The sequence below is a fragment of the Brienomyrus brachyistius genome, chromosome 7, assembly GCF_023856365.1.
Source record: "Brienomyrus brachyistius isolate T26 chromosome 7, BBRACH_0.4, whole genome shotgun sequence".
NCBI lineage: Eukaryota > Metazoa > Chordata > Actinopteri > Osteoglossiformes > Mormyridae > Brienomyrus > Brienomyrus brachyistius.
The window spans coordinates 21,006,210-21,024,283 of record NC_064539.1 but is presented as its reverse complement, the minus strand read 5'-3'; the positions used below and the strand labels follow the sequence as shown (position 1 = coordinate 21,024,283).

Genomic DNA, 18,074 nt, shown 5'->3' with positions numbered 1-18,074 from the left:
TAGTTTGAAAGCGTAGGACTGAATGGCCTCAATTATGTTCTGAAACTGACACATACGGGAATTTACTAAATAAGTGAATAAATGCGTGACAAGTTAATGAAGCATGTATGCTAAGAGGTTCCTTGATTGCCATAAAACAGCTACATTGCACATGACTCAAAAGTATCCAAAGCAGTCTAAGCTTAAATGTATGATTTTACATATACAGACGCATCACATAATAATTTGGTTTTTAAAGGTTTTTATTTTATATATAATAAGTTCATCTTTTTTCGTTTAACTGAAACATATCAGAATGATGTGGTTTCTTTTATATAACAGTCCAAAGCCAAGCAGACATGAAAGATGCGTGAAGAGTGTCTTCAGCTCCTTCGCATATTTTAGAATTAAACTTATTCTCTCTTTTGACTGAAATTCGGGATTGTGCAATGTGCTCAGCGTGTGCAATGTGCTCGGCTCCCAACATCTGGAAGTGATTACGAGGCCATAAAAGGTTAACTGCTTCAGGTTTGCAGCTTGCATTTGGAGCGTGTCTGCCAGAGAAGCCTAACTGCAGACTACAAAGTACATCCTGCTAGCTCACAGGCCGGCAGTCTGCATTCCCACTCGGTTCCCATGACAAATGTGCTCAGAGCCTGGGTCGTGCATACAAATAAGAAGAAAGAGATACGTCTACAAAATGTAAAGTTTAACTAACAGATTACTATTACAGTGGGAAAATGCCATGTACTCAAAAACATCTGTATTATAAAACACTGCGTGTAAACATTGCCTCTATGTATCACACTACTCTACTTATACTATTCTTGTCTAATGAAAAGAGAAATGTCTCCTAAGAATGCAATATGCAAAAGAACAAGGCAAGAACAATCGATTCTGTAAGTAAAAGTTCCAACTGGCTGAACCTTAATTGTACTGAATGTGTCGGCCTATCCGAAAGTCTTTTATTCATGGCCTATTCAGTCACGTTAGAACAGAAAGCATAACGTTCAACCTCAATGCTTCCCCCATCCTTCTTCACTGGATTAAGTTAACACGATTCTCAGATAATTCTTACCACAACACTGGGCTTCTCTCCTTATGCTTTCCAAAACATTACTGAGCTGAACTGATCCTGCATCGCCGCGTCCTGCTTCTGTTGTTTTTTATTTTTTTTTTCCCTTTTCTGCACAACGCCTCTCTTCTATTCTGCTCACTAAAGCCAAATTCTTTCCCCTGCATCTCTGCAGACGATGATGTCATACGTTGAGGGGTCGGTTAAAGAGGAAGAGTGTTTCGTTTGTTTTTAAGAAGCTATTCAACACAAAGAGCCTCTGTGGCAGCCAAGTTCATTTCCCTCATTCCTGCCGGCCCGGCCCGGCCCATATGGCTTATAGCGCATGGTGAGACACGTTTCCTATACAGGGAGAAGGAGGCATTCAGCAAGGGCATGTTTGTTAGAATTCATAAAATAAATTATTAAATTGCAGTTCAAAGCTAGTTCGATCAAGTGATTTGGCTACAATATTATGGACCATTTGGCTATGACAACACTGACTGTCCGATTGACCTCAAGCGAGACCTGAAGATGATGCTGACTGTCAAAGGACTTCTTCTCCGTCACGATAATAAAACCAACCTGGATTAAATAATAATCTCCCATGGGAGTCCCTAGATATTACGATTCAATTATTCTGGAAAAGCATTTCATTTGGCTGATAGGGAAAATGTACATACATTAAAATACCAGAAAAATCTATATATCCCCTATTAATAGAAAAAAAAAAACGCACAATGTATATTGTTTGATACATGGATTTATGTAATATTATCTTGAATGGTGGGGGGGGGGGGGGTGTGGTGTCACAAGGACATAAATATTGTAAGGGATAGGTGGAATATTATTTCCTTGAATCCGTAAGGATTGATTAAGATTCTACAAGCAATTACCTTATTTTATGACAACAGAATATTCAGTCAATAATATTTTATATTAATTTTTAAGAACAAGTTATTGCAGTATTTACTATGCCAAATAAATAAGTCTTAAAATAGTATTGTGTCTAAGAAATTGTAGCATACAGTACATACGACACAGTTAAAATATATTTTAATACATTTGAAAGTATATTCAAACTACTAATCTTAGGCCTCTTGGTGAGAATGTAAGGGCACGAGATGGGGTAGCTTCTCTAATGGTGTTTCTCGACACTGTGACACTCTATATGTTTATTGTACAGAATGTGCCCTTTACTAAATATAATAGTTTAAATATGCAAAATCTGCCTTTTCTGCCTCCCCTGATTCCTCACTGGGGTTTTATTATTAATAAATATCTACAGTCCTGTGCAAAAGTCTCAGGCCGTCCAAAGAAATGTCCAAAGCTGTTTGTCTGGGTAGCAAGTGCACTTTGGCTTAGAACAAAAAACACAATTTAACATTAGAACATGTGCAAATTAGGAGTAACACAATAAGAACTAGTAATTCTGTTTTCTAAAAAGTTACTGATATCCTGTTGGATGGCTAGATGAACACCGCTTCAGTTCCCAAACTTCTCCTCAGGGGCACCTCAGCCGTTCCATGACTTTGTTAAATTTCACCAACAGCTCAATTAAATAATTAAATATATTGTTTTAAAATGTCAGTGAGAGATTGACTAGCTGTATGAGGTGTGCTAGTGGTCAAGTCAAACAATACATGGCTGCACTGGACGGTCGCTGCAAATACTAGGATGATTTTAGCAGAGGTTCTGAAAGGGCTAAGCTGACACACTTTGACAGGTATAATATCATAGTTTTACACCAACCCGAGGATAATCTAAACATCGTTTTCTTTGCCTGCCTAAGACTTTTGCACAGTTCTGTACATATTTTGCGTCTCTAAATTCTTAAGTTTCTACTGGTGCTTTATTAAATAAGCGATACAACACATGTGGTAAAATATTAAATATTTTTGTCTGTTCAAGGAATCTAGAATGTTTTCTAAAAGGACTTTGGATTAACATTAATGGTGAGCGAAAAGTGCAGGCGCCCCCCTAGCGTCTGTCATCGGCGGTGTTCACACCTCCCCCCGCTCCCTCAAACTCCACTACGGGTACAAACCCAAATATGGAGGGAAGCTTATCCAGGAGAAGGGAAGGAAAGGGAAAGAGGATGGGAGGGGAAAAGTCATCTGGTTTCTGTCAGCAACTCTCAATATCACCAAAGGGAGGGAACAGAACAGCAGCCTAAAGGTCCTTAGTGTGAGAACCACTCACTATCACACCATGTCACAGGATGACTGTCATACTTACTGCTTAAAGGGACCGTAATAAACTGTACACCAGTCCACATTAGAGGATGACTGTCATACTGCTTAAAGGGACAGTAATAAACCGTACATCAGTCCACATTAGAGGATGACTGTCATACTGCTTAAAGGGACAGTAATAAAGCGTACATCAGTCCACATTAGAGGATGACTGTCATACTGCTTAAAGGGACAGTAATAAACCGTACATCAGTCCACATTAGAGGATGACTGTCATACTGCTTAAAGGGACAGTAATAAAGCGTACATCAGTCCACATTAGAGGATGACTGTCATACTGCTTAAAGGGACAGTAATAAACCGTACATCAGTCCACATTAGAGGATGACTGTCATACTGCTTAAAGGGACAGTAATAAACTGTACATCAGTCCACATTAGAGGATGACTGTCATACTGCTTAAAGGGACCGTAATAAACTGTACACCAGTCCACATTAGAGGATGACTGTCATACTGCTTAAAGGGACAGTAATAAACCGTACATCAGTCCACATTAGAGGATGACTGTCATACTGCTTAAAGGGACCGTAATAAACTGTACATCAGTCCACATTAGAGGATGACTGTCATACTGCTTAAAGGGACCGTAATAAACTGTACACCAGTCCACATTAGAGGATGACTGTCATACTGCTTAAAGGGACAGTAATAAACCGTACATCAGTCCACATTAGAGGATGACTGTCATACTGCTTAAAGGGACCGTAATAAACTGTACACCAGTCCACATTAGAGGATGACTGTCATACTGCTTAAAGGGACAGTAATAAACTGTACACCAGTCCACATCAGATCTATCAGATGCCTTTATCCAAAGCAGCATACAGTTGCGGAAGCAGGGTCATACAGTTCATTGAAAAATTGGGGTTAAGGGTCACGCTCATGGGCCCAACAATGAAATCACTCTGCTGACCAGCGGGTTCAATCCAGTGAGCTTCTAATCACAGGTAGAGTGTCCGGACCCTCTGAGCCAAACACTACCCCCAAAATCCACGCTCATTCAAGTCAGATATGCACCAGCAACCCATGCATCTCCATCTTTGCACTTCCACAGTTCTCCGTACTACCAGCCAAACTTCAAAGGGGACAGATAAGTGATAAACCGAGGCAGTGTGCTTTTATAGAGTCAAGATCCAGTATCACAAATCTTACAGTAGGTTACAAACCAAGATGGCCTACTTTTAGAGTCCAGATCCAGCATAAAGATCTTAAGATAAGCGATAAACCAAGGCATTGTGCTTTTACAGTGCAAATACAGTATCATAAATCTTAAAATAAGCGTCAAAGTGAGAGAATGTGCTTTTAGAGTACTTTCACTCCCTTCAAATTACTGCAGGACATCTAAACTGCACATATGAAAAATCTGCTGTCTATTATTTATACTTTGCTATGCTTTATAATTCATATTTGCCTAATTTAGGACAGAGCATGAAAAAATACAGTTTAATTAGGTAGCCTGTTCTCGATATGATCATAAGGATCAGTCAGCACTTCACAATCACTGAAGATCAAAATATTCAGTTATGTCACTGTAAATGACCCCGGCAGCCAATGGACATGATTTTGGTTTGGAAGGACCAAATAAATGCTGGTGGAACAGTTGGGTGGAAGTATGCAGACATGGAGACCTACGACGTGGTATGTCACTCGAGTGAAAATCACTCCCATTTTCCACTTCCATAGCCAATGCCTTTATCAAGGTTCCTGGCTTCATCAGACTATGGATGAAACTGCATGAGGCCAAGATAAGATGGGCCAGCACCTATAAAGCAACATGCTTACAGAAAAGAATTCCTGATTGAGCTGCTAGAATGCAGACATAATTCCCATGAGCTTCTCTAAAGCACCCAGCAAGAGTCATTCCACCACTCATCTACAGAACCTCATTCCACATCCCATCTACAGAACCCCATTCCACATCTCATCTACAGAGCCTCATTCCACATCTCATCTACAGAACCTCATTTCACATCTCATCTACAGAGCCTCATTCCACATCTCATCTACAGAACCCCATTCCACATCTCATCTACAGAGCCTCATTCCACATCTCATCTACAGAACCCCATTCCACATCTCATCTACAGAACCCCATTCCACATCTCATCTACAGAGCCTCATTCCACATCTCATCTACAGAACCCCATTCCACATCTCATCTACCGAGCCTCATTCCACATCTCATCTACAGAACCCCATTCCACATCTCATCTACAGAGCCTCATTCCACATCTCATCTACAGAACCCCATTCCACATCTCATCTACAGAACCCCATTCCACATCTCATCTACAGAACCCCATTCCACATCTCATCTACAGAGCCTCATTCCACATCTCATCTACAGAACCTCATTTCACATCTCATCTACAGAACCTCATTTCACATCTCATCTACAGAACCCCATTCCACATCTCATCTACAGAGCCACATTCCACATCTCATCTACAGAACCTCATTTCACATCTCATCTACAGAACCTCATTCCACATCTCATCTACAGAACCTCATTCCACATCTCATTTAGAGAACCTCATAAAAGTAAGTCTACAGTTTTCATGTGACGAAAGCTGCAGTTATGTTGGCCTGACGGTATTCCACTTCCAGTGTTTGCTATTATTAAGATTTAATAGTGAAATGTATATATTATTTAAATATAATTTTCTTACCATTGCAGTAGAGAATGTAGTATCCTATGGAATAATTTTCCTAGTCTTCAGGATTTGTTTAGACTTAGACTTGAATATATACTTGCTGTTTACAATGTACAGTTTTATAACAATAGTTATGGGACAGCCGCTGCGTGCAGGACATGGGTGTGACTGCAAAATGTGTCACTGATTTGGTTTGTTGCTTATCCAGCGCAGAGACCCGAGCTGAACCACAGATATCTTTACACTAAAGTAGGACACTCTTCAGTAGTGCAGCTCCCTGACGCTTTAAAATGTAATGTGTACACGACACCTTGTCCTTCGTGGATTTACTGAGAAGCCTGTAATTTTCATAAACTCTACGAAGTGTTAAAATTGGCATTATGATTCTATGCCATTCGTGCTTCTTCCTCTCTGTCTTTTCTAGCACAGATTATTCGAATAACAGTAATGGAATAGTAATCGTTAAAATTATATATAAATTATAAAGTATACATATATAAAATATGTTTACAGCTCATACTCGAATGAATAGATTAAAAATAGCAAAAACTTTCATTAGAAAATCTGTTATATGCACACACGCATGCACACAGTTTCTATGCATTTAGTAATTTACCTCATCACTGGACTTGATTTCGGAGAAATAATCTTCTGCACTCCGGAGCGATATTGGTTTCCGTTCCGGTCGAGTGAGATAATAACGGAGCGCGCGTACAGTATTAGCGTACAAACCGTCCTGCGCCGGACCTGGGAGATGCGCACACTCGGCGAATCCGTGTGGAATGTGAGAGCGCTGTGTTGCTGTCTGCGGGGGGACTGACTTGCATAACACTGACAATTTAAGCTCGATCCCGTGTCCTGCTTCTCTCCTCTGAAGCACGACCCTGAATAATGAATGGATAGTGTAGTTCTGGAGGTTTCTGTTTCGTTCCAGCGCAATGGGACTCTGATTACTACGACGCAACAAAACGAGTTCCCGTGTATTAGCTCGGGTTACTGCCCCCCCCATTCCACTGAAACAATCTGGCCCTTATCCTGCCTTTGTTTCCTATTTGACTGTGAAAAACAAACGGAACACTGGCCTGGGGGTGAAAATTAGACGCTGAAAGCTTAATACATTTTTGTGAAGAATTATCATTAGTAATTATGAATGCCAAAAAGCTTATTAACAACCGAAACTTATTAAATTACAATATCTAAAAACAGAAATATATTGTTCAGTGATGAGCTACTTCCCTGACTTCTAGCGTTTCTTCATAATGTAATGAATTAACCATTAACACTATACTGTTACAAAAAGTGACTAAACGAATGAGGTCAGAAATGCCAGCATCGGTTAAAGAGTGTAATTGCAGTTAACATCTGAATCTGACAGGAGGTCCACAGAGTTTTGTTTGTCATACATTTCAATTCACTTGATAATCTTATTATTCTGTATCATGAGGGTATGTATAGGTGTCAACAGGAATTGTAAGCAGATGGTTTTGAGACCCCACCTCATACAGGAGGGCCAGACTTGCCAAGTCTCACACATTTCATGAGAGTCTCCTGCATTTGGAACGATTCTCCCGCACCCCTGGGAGCCTTTTGTCTTCTCACGCATCCATGTTTAAGTTTCACCCTAAAAGATTAATTTAATTCAAGCAGAGTCATCTACTGGTGGTACTTTAAAACATTTCTCCCGCCTAATTCTTTCTGGCCAATCATGCCTGTTTGCTAGGTTGGTTCCTTGTTAATCTTCAATCTTCCTTTTAGTCTTCGTAGAAGTGCAGTGATTATTATCATTTTCTTGTTCAAAGAACCAAATCTTGCCTGAATAGGTGCATGAACAGCAAATTTTGAAAATCGTTCTTTTAAGCAAAAGTAGTGTTGAAAACAACAGAAGGATGCAATTACTACATGCAACTGCTAAATGTTTTGCTGCCATGTAGTTAAATAAATAGCTCCATTTATTCTAAAGAATTATGTCTTGTTTTTTGTCTTCAGTCATTTGCTGGGGAAATCTACCAGTTTGGAAAAATCTTCAGAAAAACTAAATATTTGGAAAATTCAGAAGCTCCAATTTGGCAACTCCAAAAAAATTAAATTCTCCAGCAAAATTGACCCAGGCCTCCAGCAAACTGGTACAACACCCTTGGCAGGTCGCGAGGGGGTTAAGTACTGGTTAAAGCACTTGTCACCAAGTGGTAGATTCCAATCCCCTTCCACACCAAAATCAAATACAATCAAATACCAAATACAATCGAATGGTGCAAGCAATCGATCCCACTGCAGTGGAACTTCACTTTGTGTTGCTGGTGGAATTTGGCGCTTAGGGAAGAAGAGATGGGGACCTCTGGGCTAAACCATTCATCTGCCAGGAAGGGTGAGTGACATCATAAATTGTCGCCAAGACAACACATAACTGACCATAGGTAGAGAATAAGATCTATTTAACCTGAATTACTGAGGTCAGTTGCACTAGCAGTGATCTATGAACTGCAAAATTGCGTTGAATTGTGCTGTCCTGAGTGGCTCACCTCCAGTTTGAATGTCGGATCAAGTCAAGTGGACTTTATAGTCATACCATTCATATACAGGCATGCAGTGGTAGGAAACGGTGTCCCCCGGGGGCCACGGTGCAACATACAACAGCAACTGACAAGGGAGGGGTTTTCACAGGGCTAAAAGTGTGAAACAGGGTACAAGACAATAAATACAGCAGCATGAAGGAGTGGAAAAATATACAGGATTGAATAATAAATAAATAAGAATAATATAAAGTAGTGCCAATCGGGGGTGGGGTGGGGGTGAGTATGCTCTGGAATGTTCTCCCTGGGTTACACGGATTTCCTCCAGGTACTCGAGTTTCCTCCCGCAGTCCTAACACATGTATTTAAGCGAATGTGTCTATGAATTGCTCATACTGTCTGTACACACCCTGTGGTGGATTGCCATCCCAAAGAACTAGATGTACATATGCATCATATTCTCAAAGTAAAAGCCAGCCAAATATTTCAGACCAGAGTGGAAATTGCAACCATTCCACTCCTAGGTGGTATAAGTCTTGCTTCTGATTCCCAGCAAACGATTAGTAAAAATACTAGGTAAGAACACGCTACTGTTTACTATGGAATATTTCCCAAACCGTAATCAAATAATTAAGCAATTAACTGAACAGATGTATCAAATCTGGTACAAAAAATATGTCTCTCAGGAGGGCTATTTTTCAGACTCTTGGGCATAAAATTGAATAATGTGATAATCACAGGGTTTCGGTCACAATCATCAAGTATAAATAATTTGTTGGTGACTTAATTTTCCGAGTTATTATGATGCATAGGACAAATCAATCTGCTGCTGCACACTGCTGTAGAGTCCCACGACTGTCAGCGTAAGGTTTCTGAACAAGGCTGGGTGTGGTAATATATTCAGCAATACACCATCTGCAGGCTGCCATCATGCACGGGGAAAATAATTTATGAAACAAGCGACATAACATTTCTAACGTTCCAAAAAATGGCCCATGAGCTCGAAATTCTAATGAATCTAACTCAACTTCCAAGGAATTCAGAAGGGGTCACGCTCCCCTTCTTTTGGCCGACCCTGCTTTCAAGTGTTCCAGTAAAGATCTCAACTGTAAGAGTGGCTGTTTAGTTGGCTTCCTGTATTTCACAAAGAAAATGTGACCAGCTGAAAAGGAGCTCAGAGACAGGATCCGGAGGTCCTTGCAGGAAACGGACCACCAGAAATCTTCTCTGCTTCTCTCCATGTAAAAGTAAACGAGAGTAATAATCTACTCAGTTATGCTTTTCGTAAGGGGACACAAATAATGTAATAGTACACTCTAATGTGATATATTATTTAACCAGAAACCATGTCTTAATTACATAATGATCTGATGTTCGTTCATCATGAATCAATCATAACGGTTCATACGTTTCATGGAGTTACTATATTAGTTCATGATTTTCACTTGAGTAGTAACTGACTTGTGCCCCCTGAAGTGAAGTGTTACCATCTGCTCCAACCTTATCCAAACCCGGCCATCGAGAAAACGTCTTAAACTAGGCATTTGTGAGAAGTATTTGTTTGTTTTCTTTCTACCTGAAATTTCAAACGAACACTTTTAAAACAACAGGACATCGCAATTTACTCGCGCCAGGCACAGGCGTCAGAACACTAAACCTGAGTGACTGGGAAGTCAAAGACAGAAGGAGTGATTTCCAAGGCTTTTCATTATGTGTGGCTGCATTGATGGTGATGCGTGAATATTCTACCAGTTATATGGCTTTCTGCGGTTTATGGGCTATTTCCATTTTTAGCTTGTTCTGCTATTTACTAGGTCCACGGAGGTTGTGCTTCTCAGTGTCACTTGCGGCTGCGAGCCCCTTGGAACCCCTTTCCCTTAGAATATTCACCAGTTTTGGTAATGGTGTCAGGCCACAGCCTGCAGGATGCTTTATATGAGAAGGAAGGCTACCCAAAATGTTGTGATAAAAGGTTAGGGGGATAAACAGAATCCTAGTTTAATGAGATGTTTACAATGTGTCAACCAATCTCTTTTATTGCCATGACTGATTTCAACAGCTCTTTCATTTTCAGTGGTTTTATTCATAGTTCAGTTAATGAAGTTACAAAATTAGTAGGCCCAAAATTTACATGCAACAGTGCGATCTGGTGCTTTTCTGTGTTTGCAACAGTGTGAATTATCCTCAAATGGTTTTCATGTGTGTCCTAATGGTTCTTGATTGCAATTAATTTGTAATAGTTCAGGTGGCGCACACAGGGCTGCCTAAAGGGCCAGAGGTACCTGCTAATGCCTCATTTCTACTCGATCCAACATGGGAAAAGAACACTATGAAGACCTATGAACAGCAATAATGCAGAAACTCCCGAGTTGCCATAGCCAGGCAACTAGGAGTACAGAGGTCATAAGTCCAGACAACTGTGCAGAGATATCAAAAGTTTGGGACAGTTAAGACCCTTAGAAGATTAGGCCGGAAGTGGAAATTGACACAAGGAGCAATATCTGGACATGCTTCAGGGGAACCTGAAGCAGTCTGCTTGGACGTCAATTGACCTTTAAACAAGACAACGACCCAAAGCATTCCTCCAAGTTGGAGGATGGCTTCAGCGCAATAAATTCCATGTTTTGGAATGGCCAGCTGAAAGCCTGGATTTAAATCCTATAGAGAATTTGTGGAATGAACTTATGAAACACAAAGGTACGATGTCAATGACCAGCTTAGGGAACACAGGACTGGGGAAAACAGGATTGGGAAGCACTTATATGCAGAAACTAATGAGAGGCATCTGGGAGTGATTACTATCGGGGCCAGGAACGAGAGGTAAGGCAAACGAGTAACAGGCGTGGCTTCTTAGGGTCACGCTAGGAAGGAGACAGGAGGGCAACACCAAAATAAAACAAGGAGCAGGGAATCTTGAACCCTCTGCCAAAATACAGAATGTAATACTAGCCATGATATGCCTTATTTTACATTTTGGAAAAAGACTGGAGAAATAAATGGAACCGAATAACTCACCGTTGCAGTGCTGATAATCTGTGCACCAGCCAGTACATGGCAGTCTGCTTTCATCAGCTCGGACATCAGCACTGGGCCTGTCAAGCAAACCGTCACTCAGCACTGGGTGCACAAAAGCAAACACACCTTTACTGAATTACCAATACATAACCCTTTCCCTTTCACCATTTTTAAAACAAAAAAAAACAATTGTATCTTTGATTTAATTTATGGCAGAAAACTAAACAAGTATAATAACCGATTAAACTGATTAATTACACAATATACAGGATCTTGTACTTGTCGTGTGTATTTCGTGGCTACTTTGGCAGAGCACGGTGTACTTGTAAGCAAAGCACCTGAGGTCAGAAATGACCACAAAGCTATGTTATTCATATAATGTAGAGCGTTATTCTCCTCTGAGGACTGATTTAGAGATGAGGATGCGTGGGAGAGGAAATTTCCTAAATTTGAATTTCACTTCAGTCCTTTATTTAGCCAGTCAAGAGGATCATTGTTCAACAGAGAACAGGCTTATCTGAGAGAGGTTATTGGAAACATAAAACCTATTAATTTTAACGTGAAGCTGGCGTTAAAACAATGCATATTCACATTAATATAGTAATGTTGAAACAATTGCTTGTAATGAGAAGTGTTATTTTACTTTGTAACTTTTATTTTTACTTTACAGTTCCTCCTTTGCTGTTCATTCACTCCACACATAAGCGCCAGGCAGCAGAGTTTTGAATTCAGAATTATGCATGTGACTTTTCTGGTATCTCAAAACAAAAGCCGAGAGAGAAGAGGAAAATTGCCCTAAAATACGGGAATGGATGCGAATATTTATATGTGTGCGTAAACTAAGGACAGATGAGACTAAAGCGGGTTACAGGATGCTCATTCCATCTCTTCCAGGTTCCCTCTTTGGGATGCAGTTCTAAGTAATTTAACATTTGCATTTACTTAGACGGTTTTTTCCCCAAAGCGACATACAGTTGCGAAAGCAGGATCACCCAGCGTTTGGTTTAATTGGGGGTTAAGGGCTTGTGCTCTTGGCTTCAATGGGGAAGTGACTCTGCCAACCCAACCTGCTGAGCCATGTATCGTCATATATGGGATGTAATGAAATGAACGCAGATATGAATGTTTTTGTTTCATGTTTCATCTGTTGCTACGGCGACAGCAACCTAAACAACACGGTAGACCTAGGCTATTGATACAATATACAGCGATTAATACTCACTTCCCTTTCCCCTCTAACTCGGACCCTCCCATTCGTCCACCGCCCACTGATGAGGTTTGGGCTCCACCCCTTCCTGCATTTCCTCAGTCCCTCCAACAATTGGCAGATCTGTTCATCTGACAGATCTTGGGCGAATGTCATAGCCTGGCATGATGGTTAGCCATGCTTAAACATTGCTGGGTACATCTCTCAATATTATAAATGATGTGAAAACTGCACCCAGTCTCAAAGTTTTTACGACGGTAGCCCTTTACTTAAAGCATTCATCATAATGCATTATACATACCTTCATAAGGCATTATAATGGTCAGTATAAGCCATATTTATGGTGCATTATAGATGAAAGCTTCATAGAGCAGTCATAATGCATAATACACATGGCTATAATGTATTACGCCTTTTTATAAATAGTTATAGCAGTGTTTATAATACTTTATAAATGCATTATAACGCATTATGATGGTATCTATATTGCATTATACATGAGTGCTTTAAGTAAAGTGTTACCAAAATGACTCAAGATCCACTTATTTAGATCGTATTTACTTGAGGGGGACACAAATAAAATACTATTATGTTCTTTGTTTTAATTTATCTAGTTAATATTACTATTACTATTGCCTCTAGCCGCTGTTTTATTCTATACTGGTTTTTGTGTTGTTTTACTGCCTGTTTAATCTTATCGCTAATTTGCTTTTACCAACAATTTCTCTTTTTTTTTTTACTGTAGCATACTGGGTGTGAGAAGTGCCTGTCACAAATAAAATGTATAATTACTATTATTATTATCCTGCAATATGAAAACTGACGCAGCGGAGCATCACACAGTGGGAGCCCCCTGCTCAGCTCTTATTGTGGTCAGAATTAGCTACAGGTTTTAAGCACGTGTAACTGGATGGCAATCTAGCAAAATCCCAGAAAACAATGTAACAAAACACACACAATGCTCATGTTTAAACCTCAAACAAATGGAGAAAATAAACAAAAGAAAGGAGGATCAATTATAATATAAAAAGAATCATTCATCCTAGTACAAAATCAGCAAACAAGATAATTCATTAGGCTCTGATTTTATGAATAAAGTTACTTCATAGTGGCATGAACCACGGAAGTATATTTTCTAGGTTTACGCAGATTTTTTTTTCCAGTGAAAAAAAGTGTAGAAAGTGTGACGGTGTAAATTTGGGCTGATATCGTGGGGGTGTGAATAATGTGAGTAAGGCAGTCTTGGAGGTGACAGGCAGACAAAGTAGAGAAAAGTGAGGTTAGTTCTACTGGATGCAACTACAGTGTCTTAGCACTGGCAGAGGATGTTAGGGAAAGAATTACAGCACAGACACACAGAGTGGGCACAGCAGAAACGCAGTTTATTTGACTACACCATACAAAAGAGCAGCCACATACAAGCATGTCATGGCAACTGGCGATGAGAGGAAGAGATACTCGAAGAGATTATAATAGCAAGAGAGGGTGGAAACATTAAAACACATCGCAGGTTACAAAAATACAGATCTCAATTAAAGTCAGAGCAGGATCTAATTTCTCTTTAAAACACACACACACAAAAAAAATGCTACTAAAGCTTCAACCCCACATCTCAAATCAAAGCGAAATTATGGCCAGTCTGCGATTATGAAAACTGTATAAAAATAATCCGATTATCAGTACAGAGACAACAGATCTGTGGGCCTGCTATGCTTATGCAAAAAAGCTAAAATTCAGCACATCAAAATGATGCATATATAAATAACCCCTCCCCCCCCCCCCCCCGTAAATTCAATAGCAATTTCAGAAATGATGGCACTGAAAGACTGACAATTTTTGGCACTGAAATATAGACTTATAAATTAATACTGTATATGCTAAGTTATTCTTTTTTTTAAATTCTAATATATATATTTAATAATTGCTGTAATTATCCAAAATATCAATAATGGATGTGTGCAGTTCTTGGTAGGCATTCTAGTAATATCTTCTAGAACATCATTCCGTATCCCTACTCCCCGCCTTTCGTGCAGGGTTAGGGTGAATTTCTCAAGTAAAACGCTGACAGCCATAACACTGACTGAAAACATACCTAAAAACCCCGAAAATTATGGCAAACCATAGGTTACATGTCAGTCCGCTGAAATCAACAAGCTACTTTACCTTCAGAGAAAAAGTATCACTGACCCAATATTTTAACCTCATTCTTCATTAACATCTCATACCAGGGAGTTTCTAAGAAATAGTCTCATTCAAGGTGTAAGCAAAAATGTACTCCCCAAACAGTCTCTCTGCGTGAAACGCATGTTTAAAATGTATCAGAAATATAAGTCAACTGCCTTAGCACATTACTACACACCTATTACTCAGGGATAATGTAATAGAAACAGAGATAGTCTTTGATCTCCATGAGATGAACGTCTTATCTACCTACCAGGGAGAATTCTCATCCAAATGGTCTCAACTAAAGTCTAATTTATATTTTCGCTCTAATGTATATTTTAGGAAAGCGTTTCTCCTGGCTTTGTAGCAGATACGGATGTTAGCAGAATTATCCACTGCATTTAAGTGTTTTCAGTTCAGTTTTCAGAAAGATCATTAGTACTGCAGAAGATAAGTGACTCTGCCTGCATTCTGATAAATCCTTCCCCCGTGATTCACAGAAACGTGTACTGTGCCGGTTCAGATTTCTATCCTGAATAATTATCACTGATTCTGCAAAACACATCTGATCATGCTGGACTGGCATTAATTTTTTTATCAACACTCGGATGAGTGTGAATATTAAGGAGAACGACTGACAGCAGCCAACAAGATAAGAATAAAGCCTTGGGTTACTCATCCCTGTATGTGTTCCTCTTTAAAATGGCTTCGTTTCAATAACTTACTTTTAACTTCTATTTCTTTCATCTATTTTCTTAGCTCATTTTCATGTTGAGTGTGCTAATATTGCCGATTTACACATATTATATATTTAATATGGGTGTATATAAATATAAATGCCACATCAAACAAAGGCTTGCTCACCTTTGAAAGTTTAAGCCATTACCCATAAAAAGTTCCCTGTAGATTTCACCAGATTTACTATGAAAAAGTTCATTCTGAAAACAGAACTGAAGAGAGGCTGTAAACAGAGTAAAATCCCTTTCATGTCATGTCTTCCGCATTGAATGTGCTTTAATATATATATAGAATTTTCCTGTGACGCCTGTTTCAAAGAGCAGCAAAGCACAAGGTTCCCCGCAGTAGCACCGTGGTAAATTGCCATGTAAACCAGAACCTTGCGGCTCACTTCAGTTGCAGAGAAATGGCAGTGACTGTTTTACATGTTCGAATTAAACCATTATTATGCATTTCATTTATGTACTCGTACATTTTAAGTATAAGTCTGGATATCATATATTTTAACAATCTGGTGAGGAAGTCTGAGATAAATTATACTTATACCCTAAACCTCTTCACGAATGAGATTAGAAAAATTAAAATACTGGACATGCAACTGAAGATTTATCAAAACTTTATGTACTAGAAATCTGTGATGAATATAATGCCCTTATAATTAAAAATGTTGCTAATAAAGAACAACTTACAAAATTGAAATAAACATCTTCTACTGATACACCGTTAAAAAGGCACAGATGGACAACAGAATATCCTGTGCTTTATATATCCTATGTACATTAAAAGCTTTCTATTGTAAAACATCATTTTGGTGGAAAAGAAATCTTTTTTTTTTCTGGAATATTTTGTTTTGTAAGTTCACTTTTGAAAATCAGAAAATGACCATCGCCGAGCTCGCTAAATTGCTCGGACGGTCCTCACTGTAATAAGGCCACTGGACAAATGGTGAGTGTGAATATGAAAGGCGATGCATGCAGGAATTCAAATCTGAAGGTTACCGACACTGCACACGTGAGCTGGAATTTACGCTGTAAAATCATATATGACATGTTGATTTCCTAAATATCCAAGTCTCCATCATTCATTCATTCATTCTGCATCATTATTTCTGCGACTTTATAAAAGTCCTTCCTGTGAAAATGTATATTTTATTGTTACTTTTGTTTAGGTTCAGTATCTTACGTATATTAGGTTCAGCTCACTCCTCTCCCTGACTCCCCCTTACCATGCAGTTATGGTTGGAGAAATAATGCAGCCATTCATCTTTCTGAAGACGATGTCGGCTGAGAGAGGGCGCGTGGCGTCGAGGTCACGGAATTGATGTGCATACAGTTAGTAACAGGGTGGGAGTTGGGGATAAGAAAAGCCTCGATAAATGTGCTCCAGGTGTGAAAAGGGTAAAAAGGTCACATAGTAGAACAGCAGTAGCACCGGGGTTTCTTTTGACTACCTGGAGCTGGGAGTTCCTTGTCCGAACTTTCGTCCTTGCCTTCAGAGGACGGTTCGGTCGTGTCCGACAGAGGCTGACCGGAAACCAGGTCTGCCGCGTTGCCGTCCATGGTGGAGATATCGGTGACCGTCTTCTCTCGAAGGGACTTCTCGTCGTCCTCGTCGATCAGCACGATTTCTGCCTTAATTGTGCCATTGAACCCCAGCAGCCTCTTTGTCTCCTCCTCATCCTCCACACTATGGTAGCCCATGAATAACATAGTGACGGGCTTCTCAGACGAGGCCTCGGGCATCTCCGTGACTTCCTCTTTATATTCGTATCTGGTCTGACTGGCTGCCTGCTTGCCTTGTGACCCAGGCATCATCAGTAGCTTGGCTTCTTTGTGCATCTTTGCCTCCTTTTTCCCCAGACCCCCATTGCTTGCATCAGTATCTGGGTCAGGAGAAGTGACCATCAGCCTGCTTGCAGCCTCATGACCGTGAGACTGGTTAACAAGCTGCAATATTTTATCTACCTCTGAAGAGGTCAGTGTGTGGAGGCCGTTCTCCACGGCTGGAGGCTGCCCTGACTGCACCTCGTACACCACCTTGCAGCCGTCGTCAAAAACCTTAACACCTCTGTGTTGGGCTTCTTGCGGACTCACAGCCGAGGCCGAGAGTATCACGGCATCTCCAGTTTTCCTGTCTTTTTGTACGTAGATTTCCATGGCGCAAACTGGTTAAATTGAGGGGGGTGGGGGGAGGGAGACACAAGGTTTTATTCTGTTATTGCAACTGTGATAAATGTTTATTCCCTAGTAAGTTTATTCCTCATTGTTGTCAACTACAATAATGGCATTAGGGATGTCTCTTTTAGTCACATTTCAGTTTTTATCCGGAACCTGCATGTGAAGACACTAAATTTAAACCCAACACTTTAAACCCACAAACTCTCTGGCATTTGTTTATTTAATGTGCATCACAGACACAAAAACACAACACACTACAGTGCTTATCGTGTTCCCAGTGTCCAGTCTAACTACAAACCATTAATAGCAGTTGCATTAAGG

At 39.9% G+C, this 18,074-nt stretch overlaps 1 protein-coding gene across 7 annotated transcripts in view; it reads right to left on the bottom strand.

Moving 5' to 3' along the window:
- LOC125746008 (paralemmin-2-like) overlaps nt 1-18,074 on the bottom strand; it is a 43,299-nt gene that overhangs the window by 10,187 nt on the left and 15,038 nt on the right. For 3 of the 7 annotated variants that reach the window (XM_049019493.1, XM_049019494.1, XM_049019495.1), the window contains exons 7-8: nt 17,027-17,740; nt 11,469-11,545 (exon numbers count right to left, since the gene is read on the bottom strand). In XM_049019493.1, coding sequence (XP_048875450.1) covers nt 11,469-11,545; nt 17,027-17,740 — 791 coding nt within the window. Of the gene's footprint in view, nt 1-1,057; nt 1,320-6,559; nt 6,968-11,468; nt 11,546-16,269; nt 17,741-18,074 lie in introns of those variants that run through there. The other 4 variants (XM_049019496.1, XM_049019498.1, XM_049019499.1 and 1 more) reach the window with 4 other exon arrangements.